Source organism: Pagrus pagrus, assembly GCF_965226575.1.
Source record: "Pagrus pagrus genome assembly, chromosome: 3".
NCBI classification, from domain to species: Eukaryota; Metazoa; Chordata; class Actinopteri; order Spariformes; family Sparidae; genus Pagrus; species Pagrus pagrus.
In genome coordinates, this window is record NC_140187.1 from 19,415,041 (window position 1) to 19,430,382 (window position 15,342).

The 15,342-nt window shown below is 40.7% G+C and overlaps 2 protein-coding genes across 3 annotated transcripts; one reads left to right on the top strand and one right to left on the bottom strand.

The window, feature by feature from the left end:
• Positions 1-77: 77 nt before the first annotated feature.
• Positions 78-12,147, top strand: LOC311254276 (uncharacterized protein). 2 transcript variants are annotated; one of them, XR_014622227.1, is made up of 6 exons: positions 78-178; positions 313-391; positions 531-579; positions 663-740; positions 827-946; positions 12,061-12,147. XR_014622227.1 is itself a non-coding variant. In XM_084347960.1 (6 exons), the coding sequence occupies exons 1-6, from the start codon at positions 123-125 to the stop codon at positions 1,711-1,713; spliced, it is 438 nt and encodes a 145-aa protein (XP_084204086.1). In that variant the 5' UTR covers positions 78-122; the 3' UTR covers positions 1,714-2,185. The 2 variants fall into 2 exon arrangements, 1 of the variants encoding a protein (XP_084204086.1); XM_084347960.1 differs by lacking the exon at positions 12,061-12,147 and adding an exon at positions 1,658-2,185.
• pa2g4a (proliferation-associated 2G4, a) lies at positions 8,104-15,073 on the bottom strand. The gene is made up of 13 exons (XM_084347959.1): positions 14,876-15,073; positions 13,661-13,789; positions 13,309-13,414; positions 12,356-12,425; positions 12,164-12,256; positions 11,827-11,890; positions 11,512-11,590; positions 11,098-11,176; positions 10,835-10,968; positions 9,995-10,089; positions 9,769-9,896; positions 9,612-9,665; positions 8,104-9,474 (listed from the first exon to the last, which is right to left on the bottom strand). The coding sequence occupies exons 1-13, from the start codon at positions 14,955-14,957 to the stop codon at positions 9,412-9,414; spliced, it is 1,176 nt and encodes a 391-aa protein (XP_084204085.1). The 5' UTR covers positions 14,958-15,073; the 3' UTR covers positions 8,104-9,411.
• Positions 15,074-15,342: the final 269 nt, after the last annotated feature.

Consider the following 15,342-nt stretch of genomic DNA (forward strand, 5'->3'; position numbering starts at 1 on the left):
AACCAGCCCCAGTTTAGTACAGCAGGGCTACTGTTGCCAAATGGTTGCTAAGCGACAAAGTAACACAACCCATCTCTGTGTGCGAGAGTGGCGGTGAGCCTGCTGCAGTAAATTTCTGGAACATGCAGTCAGGGGAGAAGAAGAAAACATGGGACGCGAGTCGTCTCAGGCCAGAGCAGTAAGTACTGTCAGGAGCTTTCTGTGTGTCTCACGCATGCACAGTATTTGTTTTGCAGCTGGGATCCAGTGTGTGCTTGATGTGGAAGAGATGTTACTAGCTAATATTCATGATCCTTCAATTTTCTTCACCAGCATGACATTTTGGTCCAGAAGTGACCCAGTCACGTTTCCACATCTCCAGACAGACCACTGGAGCAAAATGAAAACAATGGTGAAATGAAATCAAACAAAACCTTCTTCTGCTAACACAAATGATACAGAAACTAATGTGGCTTTATTGATTAATAACAAAACATAAACTAGTATTACTTTGATTTCTTGTGATACTAAACACAGTTAATCCCACCTAGGTTCCAGTTTATCTTGCATCACTTCCAGCAGTCTTGTTGAAGGACAGAGGTTTGTGGAAACAGTAAAATTGGGTTTTGTGCATACGTTACAACGGAAATGTGTCTCTAATTTGCCTTTATTACATGCTCCAGTATATGCATCACATGAAGGAAGGTTACCTCCTCTGACTCGGGATGAAACTGCAGTTAATGATCTCTTCATGGTGCACAGTAGGTCCAACAACAACAACAGGAGTTTTTTAACATGTCTTCATTTATTTCTGTCCTATATGTTTTACTAACCTGCTTTTCTTTAGGCGTACATCAACACACACCAAAAAGCTCACCTCAAAACATGCTCCAGTACAGGAATGTGTTCAATGACCGTGCCAGGAGAGGTTTCTGCTACTGGCTCCTTGAAAAGAAAGGCCCCACATGTAAGTAGTGATTAATGCTCTGACTGCAGCAAAATGTCACCTACACAACCAGCTTGGTGTAACATTCACACTCACATGTGGCTGAAAGGAGAGAGATCCATATTCTGAATGTCTTTCATTACTGCTCAGCCTATAAAGTTTTCAACACAACCCCACTGATACTCCATCCTGATGCTGATACTGACATAACTGAGTAAAACATTCACAAATCAATGTATATTGGCCCATACACACACATTTTTTCCACTCATCCCTCAAATGTGATTATAAAAACACTTGTGGGGGCTGGATAGTTTACACTTTAACAATAAACTTGGCCATTTTTAAAATGACAACTTCACTGGCAAAGCAATCAGACATTGGTCGGGCTCTAGTTTTCAAGCTTACATTCGACTGACTTTGGTACATTGTTGTGGGCAGCAGCTCAGACCTCCTGGCCTGTATGCATATGGTTTTATGTTGGTATATGATGAAGTAGATTGAGTGATTGGGGTCAGGATCAAAATCTGCTCAACCTGTTTATCTGAACAGATGATCAACATCTTCTGTAGTTAAAATGAATGAGTGCAAACACATCTTAATGTCTATCACAAGCAGCATTTTTAAGGACAACAACTGTATGTGTCTTTTAGACTAATCAATGTTACTTCACATTATGATTGGTTTCCACAATGGTCAGAAGACTGATGCATCTTCATTCCCTCCTTACAGGTAAAGGATACAGCTTTGGTGCCTACAAGACCTCTCTGGGATTACCAAAAGTCTAAAAGAAAAAAAGGATCCCCCGCCTCTGAAAGCATTTTATTTTATTCAGAGTATTTCTATGTTACCTGAGTGTGTCAACACTAGACTTGTAGTCAAGACCGCCTAAACCGAGACCAAGACAAGACCAAAACCAAGACCAAGACAGACCGAGTCAAGACCAAGACTAGTTCAGCTCAAGACCGAGACCGAGACCAAGACCAAAAAAAACCAACTATTTTTTTTGCCATTTTGCATGAGTTGTAGAACATAAGCACCATACTGGGTTCAGCTGCTTAGTATAAATGTGAGATTGTATTATTTCAACTACAGGCAAAATAATACAGAGACAGTGCATGTCTTGTGTGTGAACTCACTATAAATGTTTTCATCAATTGGCTGAAATCAAATATGTGTAGCAATTGCATGACCGCTATTTCTACACTATTTGAGGATTATTATTATTATTATTATCATTATTGCCTCCTCCTCCATGGATCCGTGACCGAGCTTTAGAGGGGGGGGGGGCGTGAGAGGACACCAACACCGTCTGTGTCACAAAATGCATGTGATTGGGTGATTGGTACCACTTGAAGGAGGTGTATAATAATATATATATATATATATATATATGTATATATAAACTGTGCCTGCCTGGATATAGGCATTATCCTAGACATTGCGAGGCCGAGAGACCCGAGACCAAAGACTGTCAAAGTCTAGTCAACACACTGAGGTTGTCAAGACAAACAACTTTCAGTACCTGAAGAGTGATTTTGCTGCTCAGTGTAAATGCTGTTACAGTATTAAACTTGGGATTAAAAACAATGTGGTGAACTCAATGATATGCATCAGATAATGAGTAAAATAAGTTATCATCCCTCGTATTGGACCTGAGGCTATTTATCCCACTAGATAAGTTATTCAGTGTATCCATCTTCAATAAAACACACAAACTCGTGGAGTTTGTGCGGTAGCTTGTCAGAGCTCACTCCCGCTTGGCTCCCACACTACTTCAGCCCGGTGTGTTGGACCCTTGCAGGAAGCCATCAATATTGGTCACACACGGACACACTGATGGAAACCAGCCGCCACACTGAGCCAGAATTCGGCGTGGGTCACCTCACCTTCGTGGCCCCAACTCGCTACACAATGAAACAGAACTCCAGAGCTATTTAAAGGCCTCCAGCGGACACTCGTCTCACTGATGGTGCCAAATTATTGTCATTGTTTTGCTAAATATTATGCCTGACACACTCTCCCAACAAAAACTGACTCGCCAGGCAGTTTTCACATTTGAAATGGCTTTACTTTTCAAATGATTGGCCTCCGTTTGGCCGAGATATAGCCTTGAAAGAATTGTCACAACCAATCCGGTGAATGCGCATCTTTTAAATTCAAAGTTTCATCTCGTTTACTCTTAAGCTCTGAATCTTCTTGACTTTATTTATGTCATTTTATCTCAAAAACACAACATGTCGTGATGATGATGTTTATTCATATCAATATAAATATTATCAGCCCATCAATCACTTATGTTCTGATTGGTGAGGCAGACTTTCACTTTTTAAAATCCTGGTTAGTAACTACAGTCTAAAAAAAATCAATTTCTGGTGATTCAACACATGCAATGGATTAGGGGTCAATCAATATGTTTGTGTGTGTGTGTGTGTGTGTGTGTGTGTGTGTGTGTGTGTGCATGTGTGTGCGCGCGCGCGCGCGCGTGCGTGTGTGTGTCTTGACTTGTATATTTCCATTTTCTGGTACTTTATCCTTCTACTCCACTGCATTTGGAGGCAAATATTGTTCTTTTCAATCACTACATTAATGTATTAACTTTGGTTACCAGTTACTTTTCGGATAACATGCTGAGTCAGAGCCAAATGAGTGCATGTTTCAATTAACGTATTTAATCGACAGTCAGACTTAAAAAAAAAAAAAAAACAACTGATTCCAGTAGTTAGAAAAATGCTGAATATGGCGTCTGACAATCGGCCAGGCCGATAATCGATAGTATACAGTATGTGCATACATGTACAGATACGTAGTATCATTTGCTTTTACTTGCAGTAGGCTACTTTTGATTCTTAAGTACATTTAATATCACATACTTTAGGACTTTTTCTCAAGTATTATTCATATAGATGACTTTCACTTTAACCAAAGTCATGTAGGAGTTTTGGATACTCTGTGTTTAAAACAGAACTTTTGTTCCGACCTACAATCAGCGGAGCCTTTCTACAATGTCAGCACGGACAAGCTCCATATGCCCTGTACAGCTTGTGCTTGGAGATGAACTGGTCCCTGTCTGGACTCGAACGCGCAACGTGCGGATCTACTGGCTTTGCGTATGCGCGCAAGTAGAAGTGAAATTGCCAGCTACTTTAACCCCTCGGCTATCGCAGATGACGCCCGCGTATTTCTGAAAAATCGGATAATATGTGGTGTGCCGTTGGTTTCTGTGTATCCATCGTCCGGCCACAGCGACGGACTTCATGATCAGCACAATACCAACAATATAGCGGTCTGATGAGCGTATCCATGTGCTCTCTAACACTGACTGAACTTCACTGTTTTCCTCCTGGTCAGCTTCAGAGTATTCATTGTACCGCACAGACAAGTTTCACTACCTGAAGAGTGATTTTGCCGCTCAGTGTAAATGTTGTTACAATATTCAACTTGGGACTAAAATGAACGTGGTGAACTCAATGATATGCTGAAGATAATGAGTAAAATAACTGATCATCCCTCGTATTGGACCTGAGGCTATTTATCCCACTAGATAAGTTATTCAGTGTATCCATCTTCAATAAAACACACAAACTCGTGGAGTTTGTGCGGTAGCTTGTCAGAGCTCACTCCCGCTTGGCTCCCACACTACTTCAGCCCGGTGTGTTGGACCCTTGCAGGGAGCCATCAATATTGGTCACACACGGACACACTGATGGAAACCAGCCGCCACACTGAGCCAGAATTCGGCGTGGGTCACCTCACCTTCGTGGCTCCAACTCGCTACACAATGATACAGAACTCCAGGGCTATTTAAAGGCCTCCAGCGGACACTCGTCTCACTGATGGTGCCAAATTATTGTCATTGTTTTGCTAAATATTATGCCTGACACACTCTCCCAACAAAAACTGACTCGCCAGGCAGTTTTCACATTTGAAATGGCTTTACTTTTCAAATGATTGGCCTCCGTTTGGCCGAGATATAGCCTTGAAAGAATTGTCACAACCAATCCGGTGAATGCGCATCTTTTAAATTCAAAGTTTCATCTCGTCTACTCTTAAGCTCTGAATCTTCTTGACTTTATTTATGTCATTATATGTCAAAAACACAACATGTGGTGATGATGATGTTTATTCATATTAATATGAATATTATCAGCCTATCAATCACTTATGTTCTGATTGGTGATGCGGACTTTAAGCTAAATGAAAGTCATTGAAACACTGTCTGTTTTAAGTGCGCAGGTGCGGACATTTACACAGCCGTGTGCGTTAGACTTTGGTGCCCCCTAGTGATAGCATCAAGAACACAATGAAGATGTTCATACAGGTAAAGGATACAGCTCTGGTGCCTACAGGAGCTCTGTGGGATTAGCAACAGTCTGAGAAAAAGCGTTACTGTTAAGGATCCCCCGCCTCTGAAAGCATTTGATTTCATGCAGAGTATTTCTATGTTACCTGAGTGTGTCAACACACTGAGGCTGTCAACACAAACAACTTTCAGTACCAGAAGAGTGATTTTGCTGTTCAGTGTAAATGCTGTTAATTTAAAGTATTAATCTTGTGACTAAAAAAATGTGGTGATCTCAATGATATGCTTAACCCTCCTGTGGTGTTCGGGTCAAATCTGACCGATTTACAACTTCATAATACCATAAAAATTTTATTTTTCCTCTGATTGCCTCAAGGCCTTATGATATCCTACACACTAGGCATTTTAACATATACAATTGTTGATCACCACTTTCATTGAATTTTGAGTGGTCTAATCAGCTTTGTAACACCTGTGGTGTTCCCGTCAAAAATGACCGGCACAGGAAATGAAAGGATTAATACTAGATTATGTTCATCCAATAGATGGAAAACATCCCCATGCACACCCACACAGACACACACACTCTCACACACACAGAGAGAGAGAGAGAGAGAGAGAGAGAGATGACTATTCATGTTGATTTTCTGATGTTCTGTGAATTTGGTCTCTGTTTTGATTATTATTATAATTTTCAGTGTCTATTATTTGGATATTCACTGCAGTTATTCATGTTCACCACTAGTTGGATACATTATTTACAGCATTTAAAGGTGTTAAATACAATTTGGTGATGATTATGTTTGAATGATGTTTTTTGTGTTAATCTAAGAGCAGTTAAACCAGACCGGTCAAATTTGACCGGGAACACCAAAGTAAGGGGGGAGAAACGAACATAATACAAGGGTTAAGATAATGAGTAAAGTAACTTATCTACTCTCATCCCTCTTTGACTTGAGTCTCTTCATCCCACTAGATAAGTTATTCAGTGTATCCATCTTCAATAAAACACACAAACTCGTGGAGTTTGTGCGGTAGCTTGTCAGAGCTCACTCCCGCTTGGCTCCCACACTACTTCAGCCCGGTGTGTTGGACCCGTGCAGGGAGCCATCAATATTGGTCACACACGGACACACTGATGGAAACCAGCCGCCACACTGAGCCAGAATTCGGCGTGGGTCACCTCACCTTCGTGGCTCCAACTCGCTACACAATGATACAGAACTCCAGGGCTATTTAAAGGCCTCCAGCGGACACTCGTCTCACTGATGGTGCCAAATTATTGTCATTCTTTTGCTAAATATTATGCCTGACACACTCTCCCAACAAAAACTCACTCGCCAGGCAGTTTTCACCTTTGAAATGGCTTTACTTTTCAAATGATTGGCCTCCGTTTGGCCGAGATATAGCCTTGAAAGAATTGTCACAACCAATCCGGTGAATGCGCATCTTTTAAATTCAAAGTTTCATCTCGTTTACTCTTAAGCTCTGAATCTTCTTGACTTTATTTATGTCATTTTATCTCAAAAACACAACATGTGGTGATGATGATGTTTATTCATATTAATATGAATATTATCAGCCTATCAATCACTAATGTTACCTGTTACCTGAGTGTGTCAACACACTGAGGCTGTCAACACAAACAACTTTCAGTACCTGAAGAGTGATTTTGTGGCTCAGTTTAAATGCTGTTAATTTAAAGTTTTAATCTTGTGACTAAAAAAATGTGGTGAACTGAATAATATGCTGAAGAAATGAGTAAAATAAGTTATCTACCTACAGTATGCTAAATAAAAAGGCAAACTGTATGAAGGTTTGATGTGGAGCTGTTACACTATCTGACCCTCCCTTCTGAGCAAGAAGGACTTGTTGGTATTGTTTTTTCCACAGGGAATGATGAGCATTGTTTCAAGTTGATTTGTAGATTATAAGAACATTTGAATGTAATGAGTACACCTTGTTTTAATGACTGTTCAGCATTAGATACACAGCCTTACGTCCGTCCTGCTATTGAAGTGTAAATTGCGCATAGTTTCTTGTGTAGTTACAGACTTCCTTTGAGTCTGTAAATCATATTTGATGTTCCTACAGGAACCTTGTATGATCTAGTAATCAGTCCAACAGCCACCGCACCACTAGTTACTCAAATCTCGTTGGATAATGAACTCGAACAATCTCACCTTAAGGTCCATTTAGATATACATTAGCTTATCTGGAGCTTTGTCCAAGATGTGCACAGAATGTGCATGAGGATCATGTCACATGGTCAAAAGCTCCAGTACAGTTTCTAAATTGACCTTGAGAAGCCTTAACCCTCTTATTGATCATAGAATTAGATTACTTAGCAGAACCTGAACCTAAAATGGATTTAAGCACAAAACCATCCTTTAATGAAGTGTTACAACAATATCTATCACGATCTGGTAAAGCCTCTGGAAAAATCAATCAAATTACCAGGCAAGATGACGGGTCTTGTTAAAAGCAGCAAATTAAATTCCCACAAAATAAAATTACTTCATTACATTAATTCAAAAGCTATGCCTCAAAATATCTCGTTGCCATAAAGAAGTTCTGGTCATTGATTTCCAATTTCTACCACCAGACTGACCATTTGGCCAGTGGACACCAAAGTTATTTGCACACCGTTTCCCACAATGGGCTAATCCCCCAACAGATAGAGAGCGTAACCTCTGATGGTCGATAAATGTATCCCTCAATCTGGCCAATCCTACTGATGCTGCATCTCCTTTAGCACCTTTGACTCCACCACAGTATCTGAACTTTAAATCTCAAAGTTTGAGTCATGATATTGCACTGAAAACATTTCCAATAATGAACTTGGATAAAAACCATCACAGAAAACGGACCGAAATGTATGAAAATGTTTTATTTCATTGGATGTAAAGTTTCATTGCCCACTGATGGAGCTACAAAGCAGGATTCCTCTTTTCTCAACACTGTCCCAGACCTCCAGATGAAACTCCTTACTGGTCCAACTACAGTGAAGAAGCCCATAAAACCTTCTCAAAGTTTTACCAGCTTCAGTTTTCATGCTTCACAAGACTAATGACATAGTAAAGCAAGTTACAGGTGTCGCTAATAGAAAAGTTTTCAAAATTGGAACATGTGTAATTAGCTTCTTTTCATAAAATTCAAAGGGAATGGCAGTAAATGTGGCAGTATTGTTCCCTAAAGGTCAAGCTGATCGCAACTGTGGTTTTTATGAGTGTGATGTATCTTCTGCTCAGGTTATTGCTTTAAAAAAATCTAGTGTGGTTGTGTCACTGTAGCCAAAAATGTGGTCAGATCTTGATGATCGAAGCGTAAACCTTCACTACGTCAACTCTGGTGCAAATACCATCTATTGCATTACAATTCCTGGCGTTTACCATCAATTGTGTTACATTTATTAGTCGGTCATTTTAATGAGCGCCACAAATTTGTAATTTAACCCTTTACCGCATGATGAAGTAAGAAATTAATGTTTTTAATGAAATGTTCTTAAAGGTCTCAGTTGTTTGATAATGCACTGGAGGATTTAACTGCGCGTCCCTGCTGATTCTCTCACACACAGAAGTGCTCGTAAACGTTACAATAAAATATCTGGATATTTCTCTTAACAGTTAATTTGCAGACATATAAACAAGTTTAGGTAACTTTGTTGGCTAAAGGAAACGTGACAGTTCAGTCGAACCATCTCAACGTATACCGAGATCAAAAGTATCATCCAGTGATCTTTCATCTGCAGCTGCATGTCAAAAATATAGACTGATCCACTTACATGATACCACTGCAAGCTTCCGCTGTAATTAAAGAACATTAAGTTGCAAATAATAAGAACTGAATTCTCAAACTAAAAAAAACAAAACGGCACCAGTTTGGCAACAAGTCTTTCCAAATGTTCTTTGTTTCCTCCTCAAGTTAGGGAAGAAAAAGCAACACTCATCCCATGGAACATTAAATTAATGCAGTAAAGGGTTAAAGCATCCTTGTTGGATCATTAAATATTCATTTAATTCCAAAGTTCTTCTCAATTCATCAGTTTAATCTGTGAAATCAGCTCTTATTAGGTGTTTAATGGGCAGAGAGTTTCGGGGAATTCGTCATGTTTTCTCTTGCGTCTCTTTGGGGTCTTGCATGTGTGAAAAGGCAGTATTTATTTATTTATTTATTTATTTATTTATTCTGCGGCTTCCGTTTCCTCAGTTGGCTGACCAGTGGCATTTTCTGCTGTCTTTGAGGCCTGTAAGATGTGAAAAGGAGAAGTACATAAGGATTACCAAATATGTCTTCTCTGTGACATAAAAGACAGGGAGGTGAGTGGTAGGAGCGTGACAGGTCAAAATCTAGTGTCAATGATATACACACACAATAATTTACCTTCTTTTTCTTTTTCTTCTGTGTTTTACGGCTTGCAGAGCTCTGTAGTAAAGTCTGGGGAAGAGAAGAAGAGTTTCAGTGCAAAGTGATTAAGGTGTTTGATACAGCCAGTTTCTCTATGATGAATGGGCTCTATGTAACTAATGTGAATCTTCACCTTTAGCTCTGGATCCTGAACTTCATGCTCTGACTTGTAGAGTTCTGGATCAAAAGGTCCGTTGGTGATTCTGTGAGGCCCGTTGGCCATCAGCAGCACTGTGAACTTAAACTGAGCTACAAACTCTCCTGAGAAGAAAAAGACAGAAAGGAGGGTGGTGGTAAATAAATAAGTAAAAGTGGCTAAAAAGACAAAAACATTACAAAAGGGAGAGCTAAACACTCACCCTCTTTCTCGTGCAGCACACTGAAGGGCTGTAGCAATTCATGCTTGGCACACTCCACCACACCGAGACGGGCTTTGGCCTCATCCTCGAACGCCCTGTTGACAGAGATGGATGGTGGTATGAAGTAAATGCTTCGGCCAAAGTATATTTATACTAAACCTGCTGTCATCAATTTTAAATGTCAGCATGTGCTGGATTATGTATTTTAATGGCTACATGTGTAGGGGTGTCATGATTTCGATTCTACGTCAAAATTTTATTGAAATAAGTCATCAATTTCAATCACTGAAATTAGAAGCAGGATTCTCCGAGTATTTTTTTACCCTCCACCTACTACTTGTGCGCATCCGAGGAAAGAAAATAAAAAGCAACAATTCAAAGGGGGCACAGCTATCTTATTGGTAACCTGCAGCTGCACCTCCAGACACACATCTTGTGTGCATGAAGACAATCAAATGACTGGTATCAGACAGCGTCAGGAGATGTTTGGTTTATGTTAATTTGTTTGGGAAGAGTTTACTTGGGACAGATTTGGGAGACCAAACTTTGTAACAAACTGAATTTCTATGTTCTGTTGTGTTTTGTTGAATTTATTTTTGGTAAATATTATGTGAACTCGCCTTAACCTTACCTGAAGAAACCACCAGGATAAGGTCAAGCTGTTGTTGTAAAATATACCTCCCTTTTTAAATAAGAAATGTAAAATGATGTTGGGGCAAAGAAACAATGATCTATTGATGTTTACAAACCCAGCGATATTCTATCGATGGCCGTCATTGCTGAACAGAAACATGTTTCAAATCCTGTCGTGACACCCCTAGTAATGTGTAGTGTTCATACCTAAGAGTAAAGGGCATGGCGTCAAAGCGTCGCTCCACCTCGCTGAAGAACGTACGGGAAGTTTTCATCTTCAAGCCGTACTGCTTACTGGGGTCCCTCTTGTAAATGGTGGTCCTCAGACCTCCATCTCTGGCCTAATTGGAAATGTCAGAGGGCAAAACCAAGTAAAATCAATCAATCCAAGTGTTTATTATCTACAGCTGAAGCACACAGTCAGCAGCTATGGGTAATGAAAAAAAGTTGAGACAAGATAGGACACTGACCTTCCCTTCGCCGGTGCTAACCAGGACGTCCACAGCATAGACTTCATGTACCTCGAACTCTGCCTTCTCATGGTCCTTCCTGTAAATGAATGTCAGCAGCGAGTGAAAAAGATGAGCGACACATTTTGAACTCAGTTCATTATAAGAAGTCAATAAAGCCACTCCAGAGAGTTGCAGCCCATCAGTTCATCGGGGTAATCCACAGATCTAACTGTAAATAGTTTTAAGATCTCAAGTATTCCACTCAAGACAATTTACTGTTTTTATCCCACGACCTGGTAATACATGCTAGCATTCTCAACCATTTACTGTGTATATATGGACACAAAATTAGAGAGACTCCAGTTTAACTGAAGTCTTTGTGAAACACCCACAGAAGGCTTTAGTTTTTCTTCCCTTCCTCCCTAAGTGTACCTTTGCTGGTCTGTCGGGTTCTGAATGATGGTCTTCTCTCCGTCTATGACATGCTGCTTTAGCTGATGAGACAGCATACCTTTGAAACACAGAGACAGGCATATTATTAACAGTAAAGAGGAGCACTTACATGAAAACATTGACTTGGATGTTATGAATCCTTAATAGACACCGTCTTCCTGTTAAATTAAGAATTTTGAAGAGATTGAAAAAGGACATTTAAGGACATCCAAATGTGAACACTCATGGTTGCCCTGGATGCCTTTTTCATAACACGGCACACTGAGAGGCACAACCTTTCAATGAGACACTCACCTTCGATTGGTGAGCATTTGAACGACTGAGCAATCTTGTTCCAGGCTTCTGTCACTTGAGTGTTCTGAGAGAAAGAAAAACGCCTTACTTTTACAAGCATTAACTAACTCATAAAGAATATAAAGAAAAAAACATGAACAGCTGAAATGCAATGTAAATACAGTTGTTGATTTTGGCATGTATGGCTAATAATGTGATCTTATTTTAATTTATTTTTTTACATGCTGGTTGCAGAGCAGAGGGACGAGAAGCACAGACTATTGGAGGATGTCCAGTGAATTATCGAAGAGATTATTATGACTGACATGAAGAAGCCTGAGAAAGTTGTTACACATACCTGATTACCAGGTTTAACAAGGCGAAGAGCTGCTTCTGCACACAGATGAGCCGCTTTGATGACATCAGCTTTCCGGCCTGTGATGGGGTTCTCCTGCAGAAACAAGACGCAGTGAGAAGAGGACTTACAAGTGTGCCTGTGTGAGAGGACGCAAAACTGGGACTAAAGTAGTGTTTGAAGAAATGCCCTCACCTTACTGGCTCCAACCGCAAAGCTGTGAGCAACATTGGCAATGAAGCCGTCAACATGAACCCCTAGATCTCTACACAAAACAAGAGGAAAAGAAGAGATGAGACTATGAAATAACAATGAAACAAATTAAACTAATCACGGGTCAAATTTATTGCAAGTTTAACTGCTTCCTGTCAAGATTACTAATGTTGAAATAGGAACCTATCAATCAAATCAAGTTAGGAAGGACAAAATGTCAACTATGCTCTACTTTGGAAGATGAGACGAACAAAGACTAAACAATAATCAATAAGGTCAGACAAAAATAAAAACAATTTAATCTGTTATGGCGATTAAATGGAAGACATAGTCCAAGGTGAATTTCTTTTGGCTGTACATCAGCTGGAATACAGTGAAGGACTTATTGTGAATTCTAGGGAGCAGCACTTTAGACTGTTAATAAATCGAACAGACATGCATAGCCAGAAGGTTTGGCTGGGAGTGTGTGAAAACTGGGAAACATACAAACCTTGTGCAAGTGCAACCACATCACCATGAGCGAAAACAAACATTGCAGTTCCACACAAAGCACAAAACATTACAGAGGACGAAGACACACGTGGCAACACAACAACTAAGATGAGCTGCCTCTTTCAAAGTACATTACATTAACAAAAATGTGATGAATTGGATTTAGTTGACGGATGACCACCAGAGCTTAAATCCAACGTATCACTTTGAAAATAGCAAAACCCCCTGTTCAAAAAATGTCCAACCTTACTTGTCGTTTGCCACACAGGACAGACATGAAGACAAAACCTCACTGATGAAGCAGACAGTCAACAGCAAAGAGAAAACCCTCACATACAAGCCAAGATATCACATGGAAAGAAGGGAGGACAACACACTGGGAGACTCAAGACACACACGAGGGGAGAACAGAGGGTGACATTATTGCAGAGCGTGGTGCCTACATTTTGACCAGATCCCCATCTTTAAGTGTGTAGTCAGGGTCACTCTTCAGGGGAGAGAAGTGGCAAACACAGTTATTGACTGAGACGCTGGTGGGAAAGGCAATGCCTAGAAGAGGGAAAAGAGAACCACCAAGTCTTCATTTGGAAATCATCGACAATTTTAGCAAGAACACTACACTCTCAAACTCTGCCACCGTAATACTCATTTAAACATCCCTGCTGCTATTAAAGCTAATCATGGATGTGTGGACTCAAACACACTACCAACATGACGGCATCTGCGCTCTTCTTGATGAATCCACCACAGTTCACCCAAACAGCAAGAGCCTAGCTAGCATCATCTTTGCCTCACCTTTCTTCATCTCCTTTTCCTTCTTGAAGACCTTTCCAGTCTCAGCCATGATGTAGGCATCCCCCGTCTCGCAGAGGCTCAGCACTGACACACCGGGCTTGGCAGTTTCCACGACCAGCCGCAGCGCCTCTGGAAGAGACAAACAGCCAATGATTAAGAGAAGCAGAAGCGGCACAAGTTAGAGCAGGTAGACGCACGTATGTAGTTTTGATACAGTTGATACAATGTCATTTAGGTGCACAAGCACATAATTTAGGTGCACCCAACAACTTAACAAATTATGTGAATTGTTGGTCCATTTAAATCACAGCAGACACACCTTTAACATATCAGGAGATAATTTTACAAATCAAGAGATTTACAATATTAGATTATTTTGGTATTAATATTATGATATAAGCTGATTTTACAAGTATTTAACTTGCTGGATTTGCCTAAAACACATATCATGGTCAGTTTTTTTTATTTAATTTAAACATTTTTTATCTAGTTCCTAAATTTGTCTTGAACACGTACTTTATTTTTCTATCAAACTACTTTATTCTATCATACAGATATTGTGGCAAAAAAGAGCCCGTGATAGAGGATATTATCAATATTCCCCACTCTTAGTGTCTAACAGATCATCTGTCATATACAGTTCAATCTTTCCGTATGACAAATAACCCAGGAATGAGTGACATGCAAGCTGTGGTCATCATATTATTCCTGGAGCAGACATATCATGTTACATGTCAATTAAAAATATAACTGAATATCAAAAGTTGAGGATAAACTAACACAAACTTGGCGATATGAGTCAGAGAATCGTGAACATGTAACTACCGTTACAGTGGCTTCCTATCTGTGGCTGCCTGCTTATCTTTCAGCTGTAAACGTCTGCTTAGCGTGTTTAGCTAGCCGACTGTCCAGGGCAACAGGCTGAGCCGTGTTAGCTGGCCAGTTAGCATCCCATGTTAGTTAAACGGACAGCGCTCTCTCCCTCAGGAAAGGCTAACGTCAACGTTATGGGCATCAGTGGCAGAGGAGCTAGCATTAGCTTAAACTGGACCAGCTGCACCTGCTAGCTTGCTAGCCACTTAGGATAGCATATGTATGCCTCGCATGTAAACCACATGGCTGCTGCTGCTGTGGGGAAGACTGGCTGCACGACGGGCCGACAACAGCAGGTCATCTCCTCCACTCCACAGCGGCCACTCGTTTAGATGTACTCACGGTTAGCGATGTCACCACCCATCTTGTACTTGGTGACAACCAGATCCTCGGCTATGGTCTGCTCCTGCTCATCGTCCGACATCTTGGCAGTGGAGTTTCAGTCGCTAGTCGGCCCTGCTGCAGCGACAGTTCCCCGCGGCTCGGCTCGGCTCGGCTCTGCTCTGACCGTTTTTGCTAAGCGCCGGCCTCTTGCCGCTCCCCCAAGCCCCTCCCACTCCACCGTGACGCTAATGACGTCACAGAGACCCCAACCCCGCCAAAATGCAGCCAGTGCAACAAACATGTGAGTGGATGTTTGACAGTTTCCATTTTGTGCTAAAGGACAGGCTCACATTGTTTCACAAGTCTGTCTAAAATCAACATTTTCACACATTATTTCCATTATAGTGGTCATTAAAGGAACAGTCTCCCCAAAAAGGAAAGCCATTATCTTCTCACCCCCATCTCGATGGAAAGCCGGGTGAAGT

Coding starts and splice junctions, on each gene's coding strand:
- pa2g4a (XM_084347959.1), bottom strand. CDS start 14,957: ATGTCGGACGATGAGCAGGAGCAGACCATAGCCGAGGATCTGGTTGTC. Junction 11,891..12,163: donor TTGTTAAACCTGGTAATCAG/GTATGTGTAACA, acceptor TCTTTCTCTCAG/AACACTCAAGTGACAGAAGC. Junction 9,666..9,768: donor TTCAGGATCCAGAGCTAAAG/GTGAAGATTCAC, acceptor TCTCTTCCCCAG/ACTTTACTACAGAGCTCTGC.
- LOC311254276 (XM_084347960.1), top strand. CDS start 123: ATGCAGTCAGGGGAGAAGAAGAAAACATGGGACGCGAGTCGTCTCAGG. Junction 179..312: donor AGTCGTCTCAGGCCAGAGCA/GTAAGTACTGTC, acceptor TTTCTTCACCAG/CATGACATTTTGGTCCAGAA. Junction 947..1,657: donor TGAAAAGAAAGGCCCCACAT/GTAAGTAGTGAT, acceptor CCCTCCTTACAG/GTAAAGGATACAGCTTTGGT.